This window comes from Penicillium coprophilum, assembly GCF_028826855.1.
Source record: "Penicillium coprophilum strain IBT 35676 chromosome Unknown utg000002l_segment0_segment1, whole genome shotgun sequence".
Lineage (NCBI taxonomy): Eukaryota > Fungi > Ascomycota > Eurotiomycetes > Eurotiales > Aspergillaceae > Penicillium > Penicillium coprophilum.
In genome coordinates, this window is record NW_026622722.1 from 1942055 (window position 1) to 1956593 (window position 14539).

The 14539-nt window shown below is 48.5% G+C and overlaps 6 protein-coding genes across 6 annotated transcripts; 3 read left to right on the top strand and 3 right to left on the bottom strand.

Annotated features, from left to right (window-relative positions):
• Nucleotides 1–464: 464 nt before the first annotated feature.
• Nucleotides 465–1544, top strand: N7500_002790 (dihydrodipicolinate synthase family protein; the record flags this gene model as incomplete). The annotated part of the gene is made up of 3 exons (XM_056673936.1): nt 465–612; nt 669–1213; nt 1269–1544. 3 exons carry the CDS (start codon nt 465–467, stop codon nt 1542–1544), a joined length of 969 nt encoding a protein of 322 aa, XP_056534461.1.
• A 118-nt stretch (nt 1545–1662) lies between these two features.
• On the bottom strand, nt 1663–3461 carry N7500_002791 (Zn(II)2Cys6 transcription factor; the record flags this gene model as incomplete). Its single annotated transcript, XM_056673937.1, has 3 exons — nt 1663–2489; nt 2546–2639; nt 2730–3461. 3 exons carry the CDS (start codon nt 3459–3461, stop codon nt 1663–1665), a joined length of 1653 nt encoding a protein of 550 aa, XP_056534462.1.
• Nucleotides 3462–4564: 1103 nt separating this feature from the next.
• Nucleotides 4565–5824, top strand: N7500_002792 (aldo/keto reductase; the record flags this gene model as incomplete). Its single annotated transcript, XM_056673938.1, has 5 exons — nt 4565–4735; nt 4787–4979; nt 5038–5291; nt 5348–5428; nt 5495–5824. 5 exons carry the CDS (start codon nt 4565–4567, stop codon nt 5822–5824), a joined length of 1029 nt encoding a protein of 342 aa, XP_056534463.1.
• Nucleotides 5825–6523: 699 nt separating this feature from the next.
• On the bottom strand, nt 6524–8253 carry N7500_002793 (Major facilitator superfamily domain general substrate transporter; the record flags this gene model as incomplete). Its single annotated transcript, XM_056673939.1, has 4 exons — nt 6524–7454; nt 7502–7947; nt 8004–8072; nt 8131–8253. The coding sequence occupies 4 exons, from the start codon at nt 8251–8253 to the stop codon at nt 6524–6526; spliced, it is 1569 nt and encodes a 522-aa protein (XP_056534464.1).
• A 1140-nt stretch (nt 8254–9393) lies between these two features.
• N7500_002794 (N,N-dimethylformamidase beta subunit family domain-containing protein) lies at nt 9394–11694 on the top strand (the record flags this gene model as incomplete). The annotated part of the gene is made up of 3 exons (XM_056673940.1): nt 9394–9465; nt 9545–9580; nt 9634–11694. 3 exons carry the CDS (start codon nt 9394–9396, stop codon nt 11692–11694), a joined length of 2169 nt encoding a protein of 722 aa, XP_056534465.1.
• Nucleotides 11695–12518: 824 nt separating this feature from the next.
• Nucleotides 12519–13916, bottom strand: N7500_002795 (Transferase; the record flags this gene model as incomplete). Its single annotated transcript, XM_056673941.1, has 1 exon — nt 12519–13916. One exon carries the CDS (start codon nt 13914–13916, stop codon nt 12519–12521), a length of 1398 nt encoding a protein of 465 aa, XP_056534466.1.
• Between the last annotated feature and the right edge of the window lie 623 nt (nt 13917–14539).

Here is a 14539-nt window from a genome sequence, read left to right on the forward strand (position 1 = left end):
CGTCTACAACATGTTCAAGCACGGAGTATGAATGGATAGATAGTGTCTGAGTTCCTTGGCATACGTCAGTTTCCCCGCAAAATGCAGAGCGCGGGAGATATCCACCGGTTCCACTGGTTGGGTTTATCTTCACGGATCTATATGCTGACTGCATTATCATCTTGTTCCTGTCACGAAGAATTTAGCTAAATCAGCCACGCCATGCCATGAGGTGCCACAAAACGCCAGCGTTTCTTGATGACTCCACTGCATATCTAAATGCGATCGCGAGGATCGGATCGGAGATCCGATCGCGTCGCGAGGACAACCCGATCGGGTCCAACATCACCGACCTCACTCCCCACGTTAGGCGGGGATGCACGAACATCTACAGCAAAGAAGCGTAGTACTTAATGACTGTGAAAATTCGTAGTAATAGAAATCTACTATTATTTTCAATATACACAGTCATCCATTCTATAGCTATGGCATCCACCAAGATCAACAAGTCCTTCCCTCCTGGCATTCACGGCCCTTCGATCACCTTCTTCCAAGATGATCAGCAACAGGAGATTGACTGGCCTACTCAAGAGCGTCATTTGGAGTACATGGTCACTTCCGGCATGCATGGCGGTAAGTCTCATTGGTACAAGCTCCAAATTGACGGTGTAGAGCTAATCGAATCATAGTTGTTCTCGCCGGCTCCAGCGGTGAATCAGCCACTTTAAGCGTTGAAGAGAAGGGCCTGTTGGTCAAGAAGACCCGGGAGATCGCCGACCGCCATGGCAAGACTGACTTCACTGTCACCATGGGTTGCTTGGCTGGCTCCACCCGGGACATCCTTGTCCAGATCGAGGCCGCTTACAAGAACGGTGCTGATTTTGCCCTCACTCTGGTGCCCTCCATCTTCCACTGGGCTATGACCCAGAAGGCCATCACCGACTTCTTCGAGGAGATTGCCGACCGTGCCCCCATTCCCATTGTCATCTACAACTTCCCCAACCTTCTGTCCGGTCTCGATGTCAACTGTGACATGTTGGATCAGCTTGGTGCTCACCCTAATATCGCCGCCGTCAAGTTGACCTGTGGAGGTATTGGAAAGGCCCAGAGAGTTGCAACACAGTTTGAGCCCGCTCAGTTCACCAGTGTTACTGGAATGAGTGACTGGCTCGTGGCCGGTCTCACTGCTGGCAGCACTGGTTGCATTTCAGGTGTTGCCAACATTTTCCCTCGGGTAAGAGAAGACCCCGTCTACGGCAACAAGTATCGATTGTTAACATTTTCGGCAGGTTATGGTTGAGATTTACGATCTGTTCGTGGCCGGAAAGGTGGCAGAGGCCTCTGCACTGCAGAAGAAGCTGGTCCTCCCCGAATGGGGTATTGGCACGTCAGATGTCAGCGGAATGAAGTGGATTATCTCCAAGGAGCGTGGTTATCCCTTGTCCAGTGCCCACTGCCGCCGCCCCTTCCCCAAGTTCTCCGACAAGGAAAAGCAAGAGCGTGTCGTGCGCCTCGTCGCACCCCTTCTCCCTGTTGAGGAGGAACTCAAGGCCAAGAAGGTTTAAAAAGATATCGAACATTATACATATTGATGCCCGCTAGATGATAGAAGAATGAAAAACAAAAATCACAAAATGATCATTTCCATCAAATGTCACGTTCACAAAGGCTGATGAGTGAGGTTCAAACAATAGCGAATGTGGTATAGAATAACTCAAGACAAACAGAACGAATGTCGACACGCTTGCCTCCCTCACGCTGCCTCCTTTGGGTCTCTTGTAGTACGTCAGCGGTCATGTTCGCATTGGTGAAGACATGTTGAAGACCACGGATGGTATGAAGAATCCATTGGAATTCATCATGATCGTCTTCCTCAGTGCCCCATAGAAATAATGGCCACAACATGTTGACCGGAATAGATTCATTATTGTTGACCATGCAATGTACTATTTCCTTGATTTTGGACAGCGCTGTCACCGCTGCCTTGGAACGAACCAGATGACGGTGTGCGACTCGATGTAGATGAATGTAGCAAGCGTAAAAGTTAGCCATGTACGTCTGGAATGAACGAACAATGGTGGACGCGAGTGGCTCGGCCAGCGTATCACTGCCAATACTTCCAGCCACGGCATGGTCTGTGAGTGGTGGTCTTCGGTCATACAAGGATGAAAGATCCGAAAGGATCTCCGCGGCAATAGCCATCACTTCAGTCTCGTCCTCCACGCTCCCTCGGCTGCGGTGATTATGAGCAATTCTGGTGATGCGGCCGGTGATGGTCTGAACTTCCATGAAGAAAGCTATCCCCGGCTGACAAAGCAGATCATAAATCACCTCGGATGCTCCGGGGTTCGTGGCTGAGCTCATGCTTTGCGGGGTTGAGCTCGGGGAGGCTGAGTTTTGGGGCGAGGTGCAAGTATAGATTCCAGACGTATCATTGACCAGGACTCCTTCCCCACCGGCCGACGCCGCTCGGGCGTCCAGCAACCGAATCCAGGAGATTATTCGTAGCTCTGATACGCCATTTGTTAGCAAGTGGAGCATTGAGCTAGCGACTTATTCTACATACCCGTGGACCCTAATGTACCCCTCTCTGCTGCTTGCAGGGCATTATGCGCCTTCCCGAGATTCAAATAGGCTAGATCCAGTCGTGCAGTAAGGAACTAGATACCAAGTTAGTCAAAGTAGATAAGAGACTAGCGCGTTAAATGAACGGACATTTATGTATGTAAGAAAAAGATAGTGGCCAGAACGTATCTGAGCTCATTACTGCTGATTATAATTTCCCCATTGGATTTTTCAAACTTTTGCGATAACTCCATCGCAGCGTTATCGTAATGTTGCTGGTAATTTGCTATAGCCCCTGCATTACCGGACTGTATGGCTTCAAAGGCCGCAATCGAAGAGCGGAGCATCGGGGAAGAAGCCGCCATGCTTTCAAGCAGTTCCCGCGCAGAAGCGCATCTTGGACCATTCTCAACCGGATCAAGAATCGGTGGAAGATGTAAATGTAACGAATTTTCGACATCGGGATTGGCGACTGGAGATTGTTGTGGTGATTGTCGTTGGGGTTGAGATGAATTTGGGGACCCTGCGTCGCTGGATCGTGCCTGCTCATAGGAATTGTTTCCCAAAGTGGTAAAATCACCAAAGTCGGGAAAATAGACATTTTGGAACATGGAAAAGCCCTCTGTGGGGGCTGCCATGGATTGAAAGTCAAACATGTGAGGACCGGGCGACAGCTGGTTCACATCCAAAGTGACGTTTGACTTGAAAGGATCGGCGTCGTTCTGCAAGGGGGTCTGGCGAGGATCGATGGGTTTCCAATCGCATTCCAGATTTAGACGCTGGCAATGATAGCATCGAGGCCTGCGTTCGTTGCATCGAACCTTGCGACGTTTACACGTCAGGCATCCATTTCGCGACCGAGGACCATATGGGCGACGTTGAGTCTCTTCACGAGTGATCAGAGGTAGGGGACTCATTGTTCTTGGCTTTCAGTTTCGGTGAGGCTATGGAGTAGGGGAGGGAAAAAAAAAGAGGTCTCAGACCAAGCGTGACTATCACAGGCCGATAGCAAACGACAAAAGTATTCAACCACCATGCCACCAGGTCAAATTCCCCGCCTATTGGGTTTATTGGCTTGTCCAATCAAATGAGAGATCAAAGACCCCCCGCACGCCAAGATCTGTTGAATAGTTCTATTGATTCCTATGAGGCGCACTAAGCCGATCCTCGAGATGTTGTATTCAATGCAATACTACCATAACATTTCTGCACTGCTGCAACATTAGAAATATGAAGGTGGAAAACTATAGAACTACCTAGATAACTAGTCCGATAATCAGATAAACAGTGAGATAACGGAGTACACAGTTCCTAGATAGGGTTTTGCGGGGGACCTAGGTAAGCTTGGAGTCATCCTATTCGATTTAGTTGATTAGACATATTAAGCTATCACCATATGCATCTTGACGGATAGGTTCATCCCGTAGAGGGATTACTTTTGACTAGACTAACAGATACTAAATACCACTAGGCTTATACTACTGCACGTTATAGATTAGTTATAGATTAGACCACGTGTACCTTGTATATTTTTTTGTCATTTCCTTAGCATTTCCTTAGCATTTCCTGAGTTAGTACATATCTCTTAGTGTCTATAACATAATCAGCTGACATATTACATACCCAGGTCAAGTATACCCCGCGTTTTTCCCCAATACAGAAATCTTCTATCTGCCTGCCTAATCGAGATAAGCAGCGCTTTCCTTTTTGGGTAGGCGAGCGGCTTCTTCCTAAATAGGCAACCGACATCGGCTCGGTTTCATCGGCCCTAATCGGCCCCCAATCGGCCTTGCCCTTCCCCAACCTCCACTTCTTCTCCCCCACCATAACCGACCCGACCATCGGATTTTACTCTCTAGAAATGTAGTATAGATGTATGTGATAGACTATTAGGAATTTATAAAAAGGCATAGGACTAAGCTGAACACATTGCAAGTTAAACCGAAAAAAAACCCCTGTTCAACCCTCAAACCCTAAAAACATCCATCATGTCAAACCTTCCCCCGGAGTCGCCAAGTCTATGGCCGAGACCAAGGTCGATTATAGACGCCTTGGTAAAAGTGGTCTCCGTGTCTCCGTTCCCATTGTCGGATGTATGAGCATTGGAAACCCTGAATGGGCAAACTGGGTCATTGGTGCCGACAAGGCCCTCCCCCTCCTGAAGGCCGCCTATGATCGTGGAGTCAACACTGTTTGTACTCCCATCTAAGTTTGTGAGGGATTGAAAATTGACTGTAACTAGTGGGACACTGCCAACATTTACTCCAATGGCGACTCAGAGAGAGTGATTGCCCAGGCCATCAAGGAATATCAGATTCCCCGCCACAAGTTGGTTCTGATGACCAAGGCCTACAGCTGCGTTGGAGAGCAACAGTTCCACGCATACCCCATCATTGAAGATCTGAAGAAGACCAAGGATTATGTCAACCAGTTTGGTGAGCTCATGACAACTACATCTGTGAAGTAGACAGACTTACTAATTGTGGTTCAAAGGCCTCTCCCGGAGCGCAATCTTTAAGGCTCTCGATGATTCCCTCAAGCGTCTGGAGACTGACTACATTGATGTCTTCTGGATCCACCGCTTCGACCCCGATACCCCCATTGAGGAGACTATGCATGCACTCCACGACCTTGTCGTTGCAGGAAAGATCCGTTATCTCGGAGCCTCCTCCATGTGGACCTACGAGTTTGTCATGATGCAGTCATACGCCGAAAAGATGGGATTGACCAAATTCGTTGCCATGCAGGTATGCAAAAGTCAAAACACGCGACTAAATTATTCGATGTGCTAACTATGAAAAAGAACCGCTACAATATGCTCTACCGCGAGGAAGAGCGTGAGATGAACAGATACTGCAACCTGACCGGTGTTGCGATTGTCCCTGTAAGAAGACCCTATCGATCTTGCTTATCTACACTTCTTGTGACTGACTCTTTCGTTTCTCATTAGTGGGGTCCTCTCGCCGAAGGACAGCTTGCTCGTCCCCTGAACGTCCGCGGAACTACTGCCAGATCTACCGGTGAGACTGTCGCCAGCTTGCGCCCTGAATCCCAGGAAATCATCAACAGAGTGGAAGAGCTCGCAAAGCGCAAGGGTTGGACTATGTCTCAAGTTACACTTGCCTGGCAGTTGAAGCGTGTGGCGAGTCCTATCATTGGATTCAGCAGCGTTGCGAGAATGGATGAAGCTTTGTCCGCACGCGGTAAGGAGCTTACTGCTGAGGAAGAGAAGTACCTGGAGGAGCCATACACCCCCATGGAAATTGAGGGCCACTTCTAAGCGACCAATTCTTGCATAATTCCCCTCTTGAAGCATGTGCTCCCTTGTCTTGGTCCTCGAGCCGTTGTCCATGACTGCTATGCCTCTTCTCCGATTTCATGATTCATGCATCATAGCCCTATAGATATTCTCAAAACAAAATTATCGTTCATCAATATTGCTGCCATATTCATAGTAAACCAACCTCTGACGCCATTTAATTCTGAATACAGTATTAACGAAGTAGCTCGCAAAACACACATGCCCATGTTTCTTGTGATATATACGTATTTACTAATTTTCATTCCGACATACTAATTTAGTTCCCATTCTTGGATTTTCAAGCTACTTAAATGAGAGCAAAGAAGTAATTAGGTATGTCATTACAGCATATAGATTTTAACCAATGACCAGGTAAATAATGATGAGATATGTGTCTATTGGCAGGCCGTAGAAAGCTAAAGAAGGGAGGAATGAAGAATATTCAAGCCAAATACCATATGTTAAGGTTATTCCAAGATTATGTAGACAAATTTAAAGGCTGGTCTGTATGTCATCTTTATCAAGTGACACAGAAAATATTCGTCAATGGTAAAACTTCTAAACGTGGGATCTATATTATAAGTCCAATCATCACAAAACCCAAAATAACTTGACCACGCAAATAATGCAACAGGAAATCATGCACTGCTTCTCCGGCAGGGCTCCCAAGTCTATCGCTTAATAAACATACACAAATTCATCATTCTTCCGGTCAGTCAAGTCCACAAATGGTGCTGCTTCCACTGGAGCTGGGTCTTGAACCTTCCCGTCAGTCTCAAAGCCATGAGTCATGGACTTATCTTGGACGTCCGCCATCTTTCCATTGCGGACTCTCTTCTTCTTGTTCAGCCGGTTCAACCAGGCTAGATTGAGGACCTGGATGACCACACAGCCAACCAAAGCAATGAAGAGCCCGAGAACAGCCCTGATACCGGGACGATATGATGGAGCTTGCTCTGCGGTGAATAGAAGTGGGCCAGAGAGGGCACCAGCGGATGTGCCAGCCTGGTAAAGCGCCATCGTGACAGACGTCTTGGCGGCACCGGCAGTATTCGCCACAACCCATGACAGGAGCAAAGGATTGGCGGCAAACAGGAAGGCACAAAGATAGTAGGCCAGTAGAAGCGGGCCCTGGTTTGATTGGTTGTGCGGGAGGGCGTAGAGAAGTGCGATGCCAACCACGACAGGGACCATGAAACCAATCAGAATGGCGGATTTGAGTTTTAACTTGTACGAGGCCCAGCAACCGGCGACAATGACAATTGTTTGCATAGCACCGAAGGGAATGTTGAGCAGAGAGGTTTCGTATGCGTCAAAGCCAAACCCTTTGACGATAAGAGGACCGAAAGTGCTCGTCATTGCTGATCCCATATTAGGCAACAAGGCCATGACAATCCAAAGCCAACTCTTAGGGTCAAGAGCAACTTCGATGACCTGGGACCAGTCAAAGTCGTAAGAGGAAGAGCCAGTCTGATTGGCGCGAAGACGTTCCACACCTTGTCGTCGTTCGTGTTCGGTAAGGAAGCGGGCGGTTGTGATATCGTTGTCGAGTTTCCAGTAAATAAAGGGTGCGCTAATAATAGTGACCAATCCAACAACAAGGAAGATACTGTGAAACATTAGCGACATTCAATAACATGGTATCTAGTAACTTACATCTGCCATGGCTTTAGCACATCCGAAGGAATGTGGCCGAGACCGTACGACAAAGCAGAAGCCACCATAGTGGCTGTACCGTTCATCGAGTTCCAAATAGAAACGCGCAGGGGTTGTTCAACACGGCGATACCATTGACCAGTCATAATTGTGAAGAGAGGCAGGCAGCCAGCCTCAAAGAGACCGAGGAAGAAACGAGCGGTGACTAAACCCGCAAAGTTGTGGCACGCGGCAGTGCTGGCTGCTGCAACACCCCAGCAGAGGACCATAGAGGGCATCAGAATACGGTGAGGGACCTTGACGATGAGCCATGCCGAGAATGGCTGCCATGCTACCTGTGCAATAGGGGCAATGGACGACACAAGGGAATATTGACTTCCGACGAGGCCCGTGTCCTCCTGGAGATTAAAAATGGAAGCAGTTCCTAGGACACCCTTGTCCAAGACCTAACGGGTGGCTTGTTAGCGTGGTATGAAATGGATGGTTGATTGGTCTGTCGTACCTGCAAGAAATATACCCAAGTAAGGATCGCTAAGATCGTTTTATCGGTCTTTCTTCTGATACGAATGTTCTAAACGGGTAGTAATTAGCTCGATTTCTTGTGCCGGAGGTGATCCAGATGGACATACGTCTTCGTTTGTGAGAATCACGATTTCACCTTCTTCCACAATCCCAGGAGCTGATGCTTCCGAGGGAGCTCTGGGAGGTGCTGGCTTGGAGGCCGCCTGGGCTTCCACATCGTTCTTGTCCATAATGAGCGAAGCTTTTCTCTGGGCAACCTAAAATTGGAGAGAGGAGTCTTGATTGAGCAAGATGGGAGACTAATTTAGGAGATCCAGGATCTTATATTAAAATTCCCCGGAAATATGACGAGGCGTTTTGTGAGATAACACATTCCCAGAAGATTTGATTAAACAACCAATCATCTCTGCATTGCCGATCGCGTATCTATATTTTCTGGGGTAAACTGTAATCTTCCCCAGAGTGGAGACCGGGGGTCTAGCGTGTAAAACCCTGGTCTCTCCTACCGAGAGTGGTAATGTTGTAATCTCCAGCTCCATCATGGTTGGTATCGTAGCGTTGAAACGCGGAAATTCCCGCCACCACCCTCATCTATTACTCTTGGGTTACACCCCTGTTTCTGCCAAGGATTCTCTTCCATATCGGGAGATAAGGTATCTCGGGTAATGTTTGAGATTCAATTGGCTACTTGATTATTTTGAACTGTATTTTAATTTAGTTTATCAAATAGCTTAGGGGTAAATAAAAACCCATCCAAACAAACGATGAAATGGCCGCAGGATAGTCCTGGAGTGTCACACTGAATGATAAGCCCAAGATGATAAGCAGACTTAGTTGACGCCACTGGATAAGCAGGATGAATAGCTCCAAATCCCGGCGCAAGCGATTGGTGGACTTGAGCTGCTTTCCGACCGGGTTTGATGAAGTGGTGCAACTCGCGTTTAACATACGAGCTAATGGGGAAGACCCAGCCGGGGAAGCTTAAGACACCCCCCTGTCAAGCCATTTCCTATTTGGGATCAGCCGATCGGGTATCGGAACGAAGCTACAGTTGTCACGCGCATACTCTACCTTACTAACCAATCGGTTCTTTCACTTCACTGGCAGATCGAGGATAGATAAGTGGCACATCGCTGCTCTCATTCCAAATGTAGCAAATTGTTCAGTTACCAATCTTGGAATTCGGGTGAGTATTCGATCCTGGCTTGAACTAAAAAGCTTTTAAAGCTTAGTTTCCGGTACTAAATATGGTCAGACGAACTCTCCGGTCTCTGCTCTGAACAAGGAAGATCGAACCCCCTCTTTTGTCTAGTAAGCGCTAGCCCGGAACGGAGAGCGAAGAAACTTGAATTAACCGGCTTTCTACAGGAATGCCTGCCACCCAGATCATTGGTTATGCCCAGCCTTGGATTGTTTCCCCTGGAGATCCGGTTGACATCAAAGTAAGTTACCTGCTTCCATGGTCAGGTTAACGGGTAACCCCCACCGGACCACGGCTCTTCATACGCTAACCCATTTTAGGTTTCCAGCACGGAGAAGGGATATGATCACCGTTTAGTACGTCTTGTTCAGGGGTTTAGCGGTGATCATGCTCCCCCGTGGTGATAGAGGATATCACTGAGGTCCCCGTTGGTCATCACGAGGATGGTTCTTATCAAGATGCTTGCGCAGGATCTTATGCCCTTGTCCCATCTTGGGCGGACGTGGCACTTGCAGCGGGAGAAGGCTTCGAAGTAGAGCTCCATGCGCAACCATACTTGCTTGATGTCGGCTACTTTTGCCAAACCCTGGTATCCTGTCTTGATGTCTCCTCAAGGACTGGATTCGCTGTCGTTTTGAAAAACTCAAAGCTTCAATTCTTCATCGGCACAGGAGATAATATTCAGGTCATTGAGAGCCAGCTTCTCGTAAACCGCTGGAGATGGCTCAAAATCAACCTCAGTTTCGTTAACAATACCTTCACTTCCAGCGTCCATCAGTTGTACCGCCTCGCCGAGACTGCTCCCAATGGCGAAACCATGACTACTGCCCTGTCAGCACCCTTGGTTTTGGGCTCGAACTCCTTATTGTTTGGTGCAGGCATGTTCAAAGACGTTGATCAACAGAGTCCCAAGACATCGAATTATTACAATGGCCGAATTGACTCTCCATCTTTCACCATCACGGGCTCGTCGCGCCGCACTGTCGCGCAATATGATTTCTCCAAAGACATCTCCAGCGACTCAATAGTTGATGTGTCTGGAAACGACCGCCATGGTGTGTTGGTCAATGCACCAACACGAGCTGTTAAGGGATATAACTGGGATGGCACTCAGCCAGACTGGACCAAAGCTTCATACGGATATGGAGCCATTCATTTCCACGAGGATGATCTGGATGATGCCAAGTGGTCAACAAACTTCACCATTACCGTCCCATCAAGTGCTCGCTCCGGCGCATATGCCGTTGAGGTCAAGTGCGCGGACGGCACAAGCGACATGATCACATTCTTCGTCCGACCAAACCCCAATTCCACAGCGAAGGTGGCATTGGTTCTCACAACATTCACATATCTCGCGTATGCTAATGAGAGAATGTATGACGTGACCAAGTCGTCTGCGATGACAACCCCAGATGGAGTTAGCATCGGGCCTGGAAATGAGTATTATGAAAGACTATCCCTGCGACCAGACTTGGGTCTCTCGGCTTATGATGTCCACACGGATGGCTCCCCCAATGCATACTCCACTGCTCTCCGGCCGATTCTCAATCTCCGACCCGCATTCTACCACTGGGCCTTGAACCGACCTCGCGAGTTCAGCGCTGATCTTCTCATGGTTGGATTCCTGGAGCGTTCCGGAATCCCCTATGATATTATCACCGATCATTGCTTGAGCGGCAGAGGCCAGGAAGCAACTGCGCAATACACCACGCTCATCACCGGCTGTCACCCCGAATACCACACTCTCGCTTCCCTCGACACCTTAAGCGCATTTGCCAAATCAGGCGGCAACCTGATGTATTTGGGCGGCAACGGATTCTACTGGGTCGCCGACGTTGTCAATGAGCGGCCTCATCGTATGGAAGTTCGCAAGGGTGATCAGGGCTGTCGGTCCGTCACTTTCCCCGCTGGAGAGCGCATGCACAGTCTCACTGGAACCCTCGGCGGTTTATGGCGCAGCCGCGGTCGTGCTCCCAACTACCTCTGGGGTATTGGACCTTGTGCGTTCGGTACTGGACCAGGAAAGGCGTATGTGGCAGATTTGAAATATGCCCAGGATGAGAAATATAGCTGGATTTTCAAGGGCATTGACCCAACCAAGCCGATTGGCGAAAAGGGTTTCGGTGGCGGCGCCAGTGGCGACGAGATCGATCGCCTAGATTATGCACTTGGAACACCATCCAATGCAGTCCTACTTGGAAGAAGTCAACAGCACGATGATTCTTTTGGACTTTTCAACGAGGACTCCATGTTCCCCATGGTAAACACTCTGGGTAGCACTTGTGACATGGTCAGAAGTGACCTGGTATATTATGACACCTCTGGAGGTGGTGCAGTGTTCTCAGTTGGCAGTATCAACTGGTTCTGCAGCATGGGCTGGGATAATTATAGTAATGAGGTAGCTATATTGACTGACAATGTGCTGAGAGAGTTTGTTAGAAGAGGAAAGGGCCCCGGGGAGAGGAAGTGAGTTAACACCTATTATCAGTGAAATTTTTAATCAAACCATTATTTGTGACTTTATATCTTGTCATGTAAAACACACGGCAAAGTAGTAGGTATTTGTGGACTATCAGAGATGATTCCCAAAAATGATGTCACAATACAAAAATATAGTATGCTGTTGAGGCATCAGCCTCAGGGCTAGACCAGTTTGCCCCTTTCCTAGGATTCGATCTCGTCGCGTTTCTCCTCCCATCTCCCCCTTAAGAAAAGGATATATGTTTAGAGAATCAGCAATATTATTGCTCGTCTAAATCTTTCAATTAGCCAACGTGGCTGCTCCTTGGCACACCCGTGTTACTACGCGCATTCTGAAGCATCTGGTTTGTTTGTTTCCCCCCTAACAGGACAGACCTGGTTGGATTATCGACGTTAAAAGTTTGCGAATGAGCCGTCATCCCATCGTTATGGCTCCATCGTTAGGCTGACGAGCTCACAGGCCACACTTGCAAATCCGCCTCTTGTCATCATCAAACATCACACCACAATGACACCTCGAAACCGATACACAAAACCCCGGGCTGAGAAAGAAATAAACGATATATGGTCAAAGAATCAGGGCAATGAGAATAGGAACAACCATCGGGTGAATCCTTGTCTTGCTTGTTGTACTTTCGGGAAGCTGCCGACCAACAACGGCCTACTTCCAAAGCTCAGAGGCAAGTCTGTAGGAGACGGTGTGACTCTTGTCTAATTGTAGAAAAAGAAAAATAAGCCTGCAGTGAGTATTTCCATAAGGATATTGCGTTAAATATTTACAGTTGGCTGCCGAATGACTCTCGAATAAAGACACTACCGGGCGACACCATATTTCGTGAACAAGGGGTCATTCAGCAGTGCGTCCAAGGAGCTCCCTTCCACGCCGACCAGAATTTCCATGCCACCATTTGGCAACACTGGGAGCACGACTTGACAACCGTTGATGCAACCGACATGGGGCACTCGTACAGCCTCGATATTGTTCCCCAGCAATGGTCCCCATTCCAACCCGTACAGTTTGAAGTTCACCCATGAGGTTAGCACGCAGTTGAAGCCGGGAACGTCCAGAAAAGCGGTAGGCGCCAGCCGATCCACGTCCTCAAGCTGCTCTACAAGAGCTACCACATCATCCGTGAACTGCTCGTTGGCCCCCAGGATTGCCTTGCGAATCTTCGTCGCCAGATCGGCCAAATTCAGCGTACTAAGCATTTCTCGGACGGGCGCCGAGATTGAAACATACTCCAGGAAGCATCCTAAAGTCTCTGGATGCAACGTCGGATCTGTGCGTTGTCGTCCATCGATCGCAATGTTGTAAACGGATACAGGATCACCCTCGAGAGTCTCTAGCGGTGATTGTACTGCCATAACTGTACGCCAAAGTAACGCCGCAATAGCATCATTGGTTGAAATCCATTTCTGATCCGACGGCTCGGTCGCATTGTTTGGAGATGCCTCTTCCTTCAGTGCTGCTAATGATTCCGGCGAAAAATAGAAAACCTGGCCACGATGGCTTAGGGAAGTCATCTTTGGCGGGGCTCCCGGGGGTGTGAAAGGGAGAAGGGTATATTCTGGATGATTTTCGATTTTTCCGGCATTACGGCCGGACGATTTGGTCACTTGTGCTCGATCTGCCCAAATGGCCTCTGGAAGCTGGATGGGATCCGGGATTTTCAGTCCCTGTGCCCGGCGAGACTCCTCTGCCCAAATGCTCGTCCAGGTATAGAATGTCGTGCCATCCCCCACCATATGAAGGATGCACCATGATAAGATCAACCCTCCACGGATAAAATTGGCCTGCACGACTGAAACTGGCAGTCGCTCTCCAGCTGAAGGCCAGACAGAATGGCCACAGAACGTATCGGCATCGAAGGAAGCCACCGGGAAAGATTTGTCTTTCAATTCGGCGTAATCAGGCTCATAAGACTCACGCAGGTCCTTGACCACGATGCGCGCTACGTTGTCATTGGTCTGTCTCTGGAGCTTCAGAACACCCCTTTGCTTCGAATTGCCATCAGGAACGGCCTCGCACCCGACCTCGGGGATTCGTTGTGTGAGAGATTGATACCCGGCCTGAAGAACTCGGACGACTTCGTCCAAATCATAGTCCTCTTGAAGCTGAAAAGGGAAGATATAACGAAGATAGCCCTTCGGTCCGATACGCTCCAAAGCCGTAAGCTCAGGAAGTAGTTGGTCATTCATAATAGAGCCCATGTTGCATTAATTGGTTTGAGATACCTAAAAAGGGGAATTTGGAAAAGGAGAGGCAATGAGTGTTAAACGAGAGGGGTGAAAGGTGGATATATTGACGGCAATGGTGAACATAGCCTCTGTTTGGAGATTCATACATAAATAGTACGGAGTACAATTGCATTAAATTCAAGGGGAATATGGAGTCAAAGGTAGTACTTTTGCATTGAATGTTGGACATGACATTTTTTCATTGGCCAAAAGGACTCAATGACCGTTATGTTAAGGCTCCGCCGAAGGATGAAGATGCTTGCTAGGGCCATGCGGGACGTGACATCGCAATTTCACTAAGAATTAGCCCGACTAACAACATTATGATGGATTGTATGAATTCCCGTACGGGGTACTGGAGTACTCAATTTCGTCTGATCACTCGCAGTTACTGTAACCGATCCCATCCGGCACTCTCGGTCTCAATAAACTGTGCTAATATTGGTGATGCTTGCTTGGAATTGCTAGCTAGCTTAGCGTTGCAAGTTTCGGCTCTAGCGCCCCAATGGCCTAGGCGACCCTAACGAGGCTACAACGGCCCGCTTGCTTCACACCGGATGGGGATAATCTCCGGCGATCCTTCTGACACAAGGCTG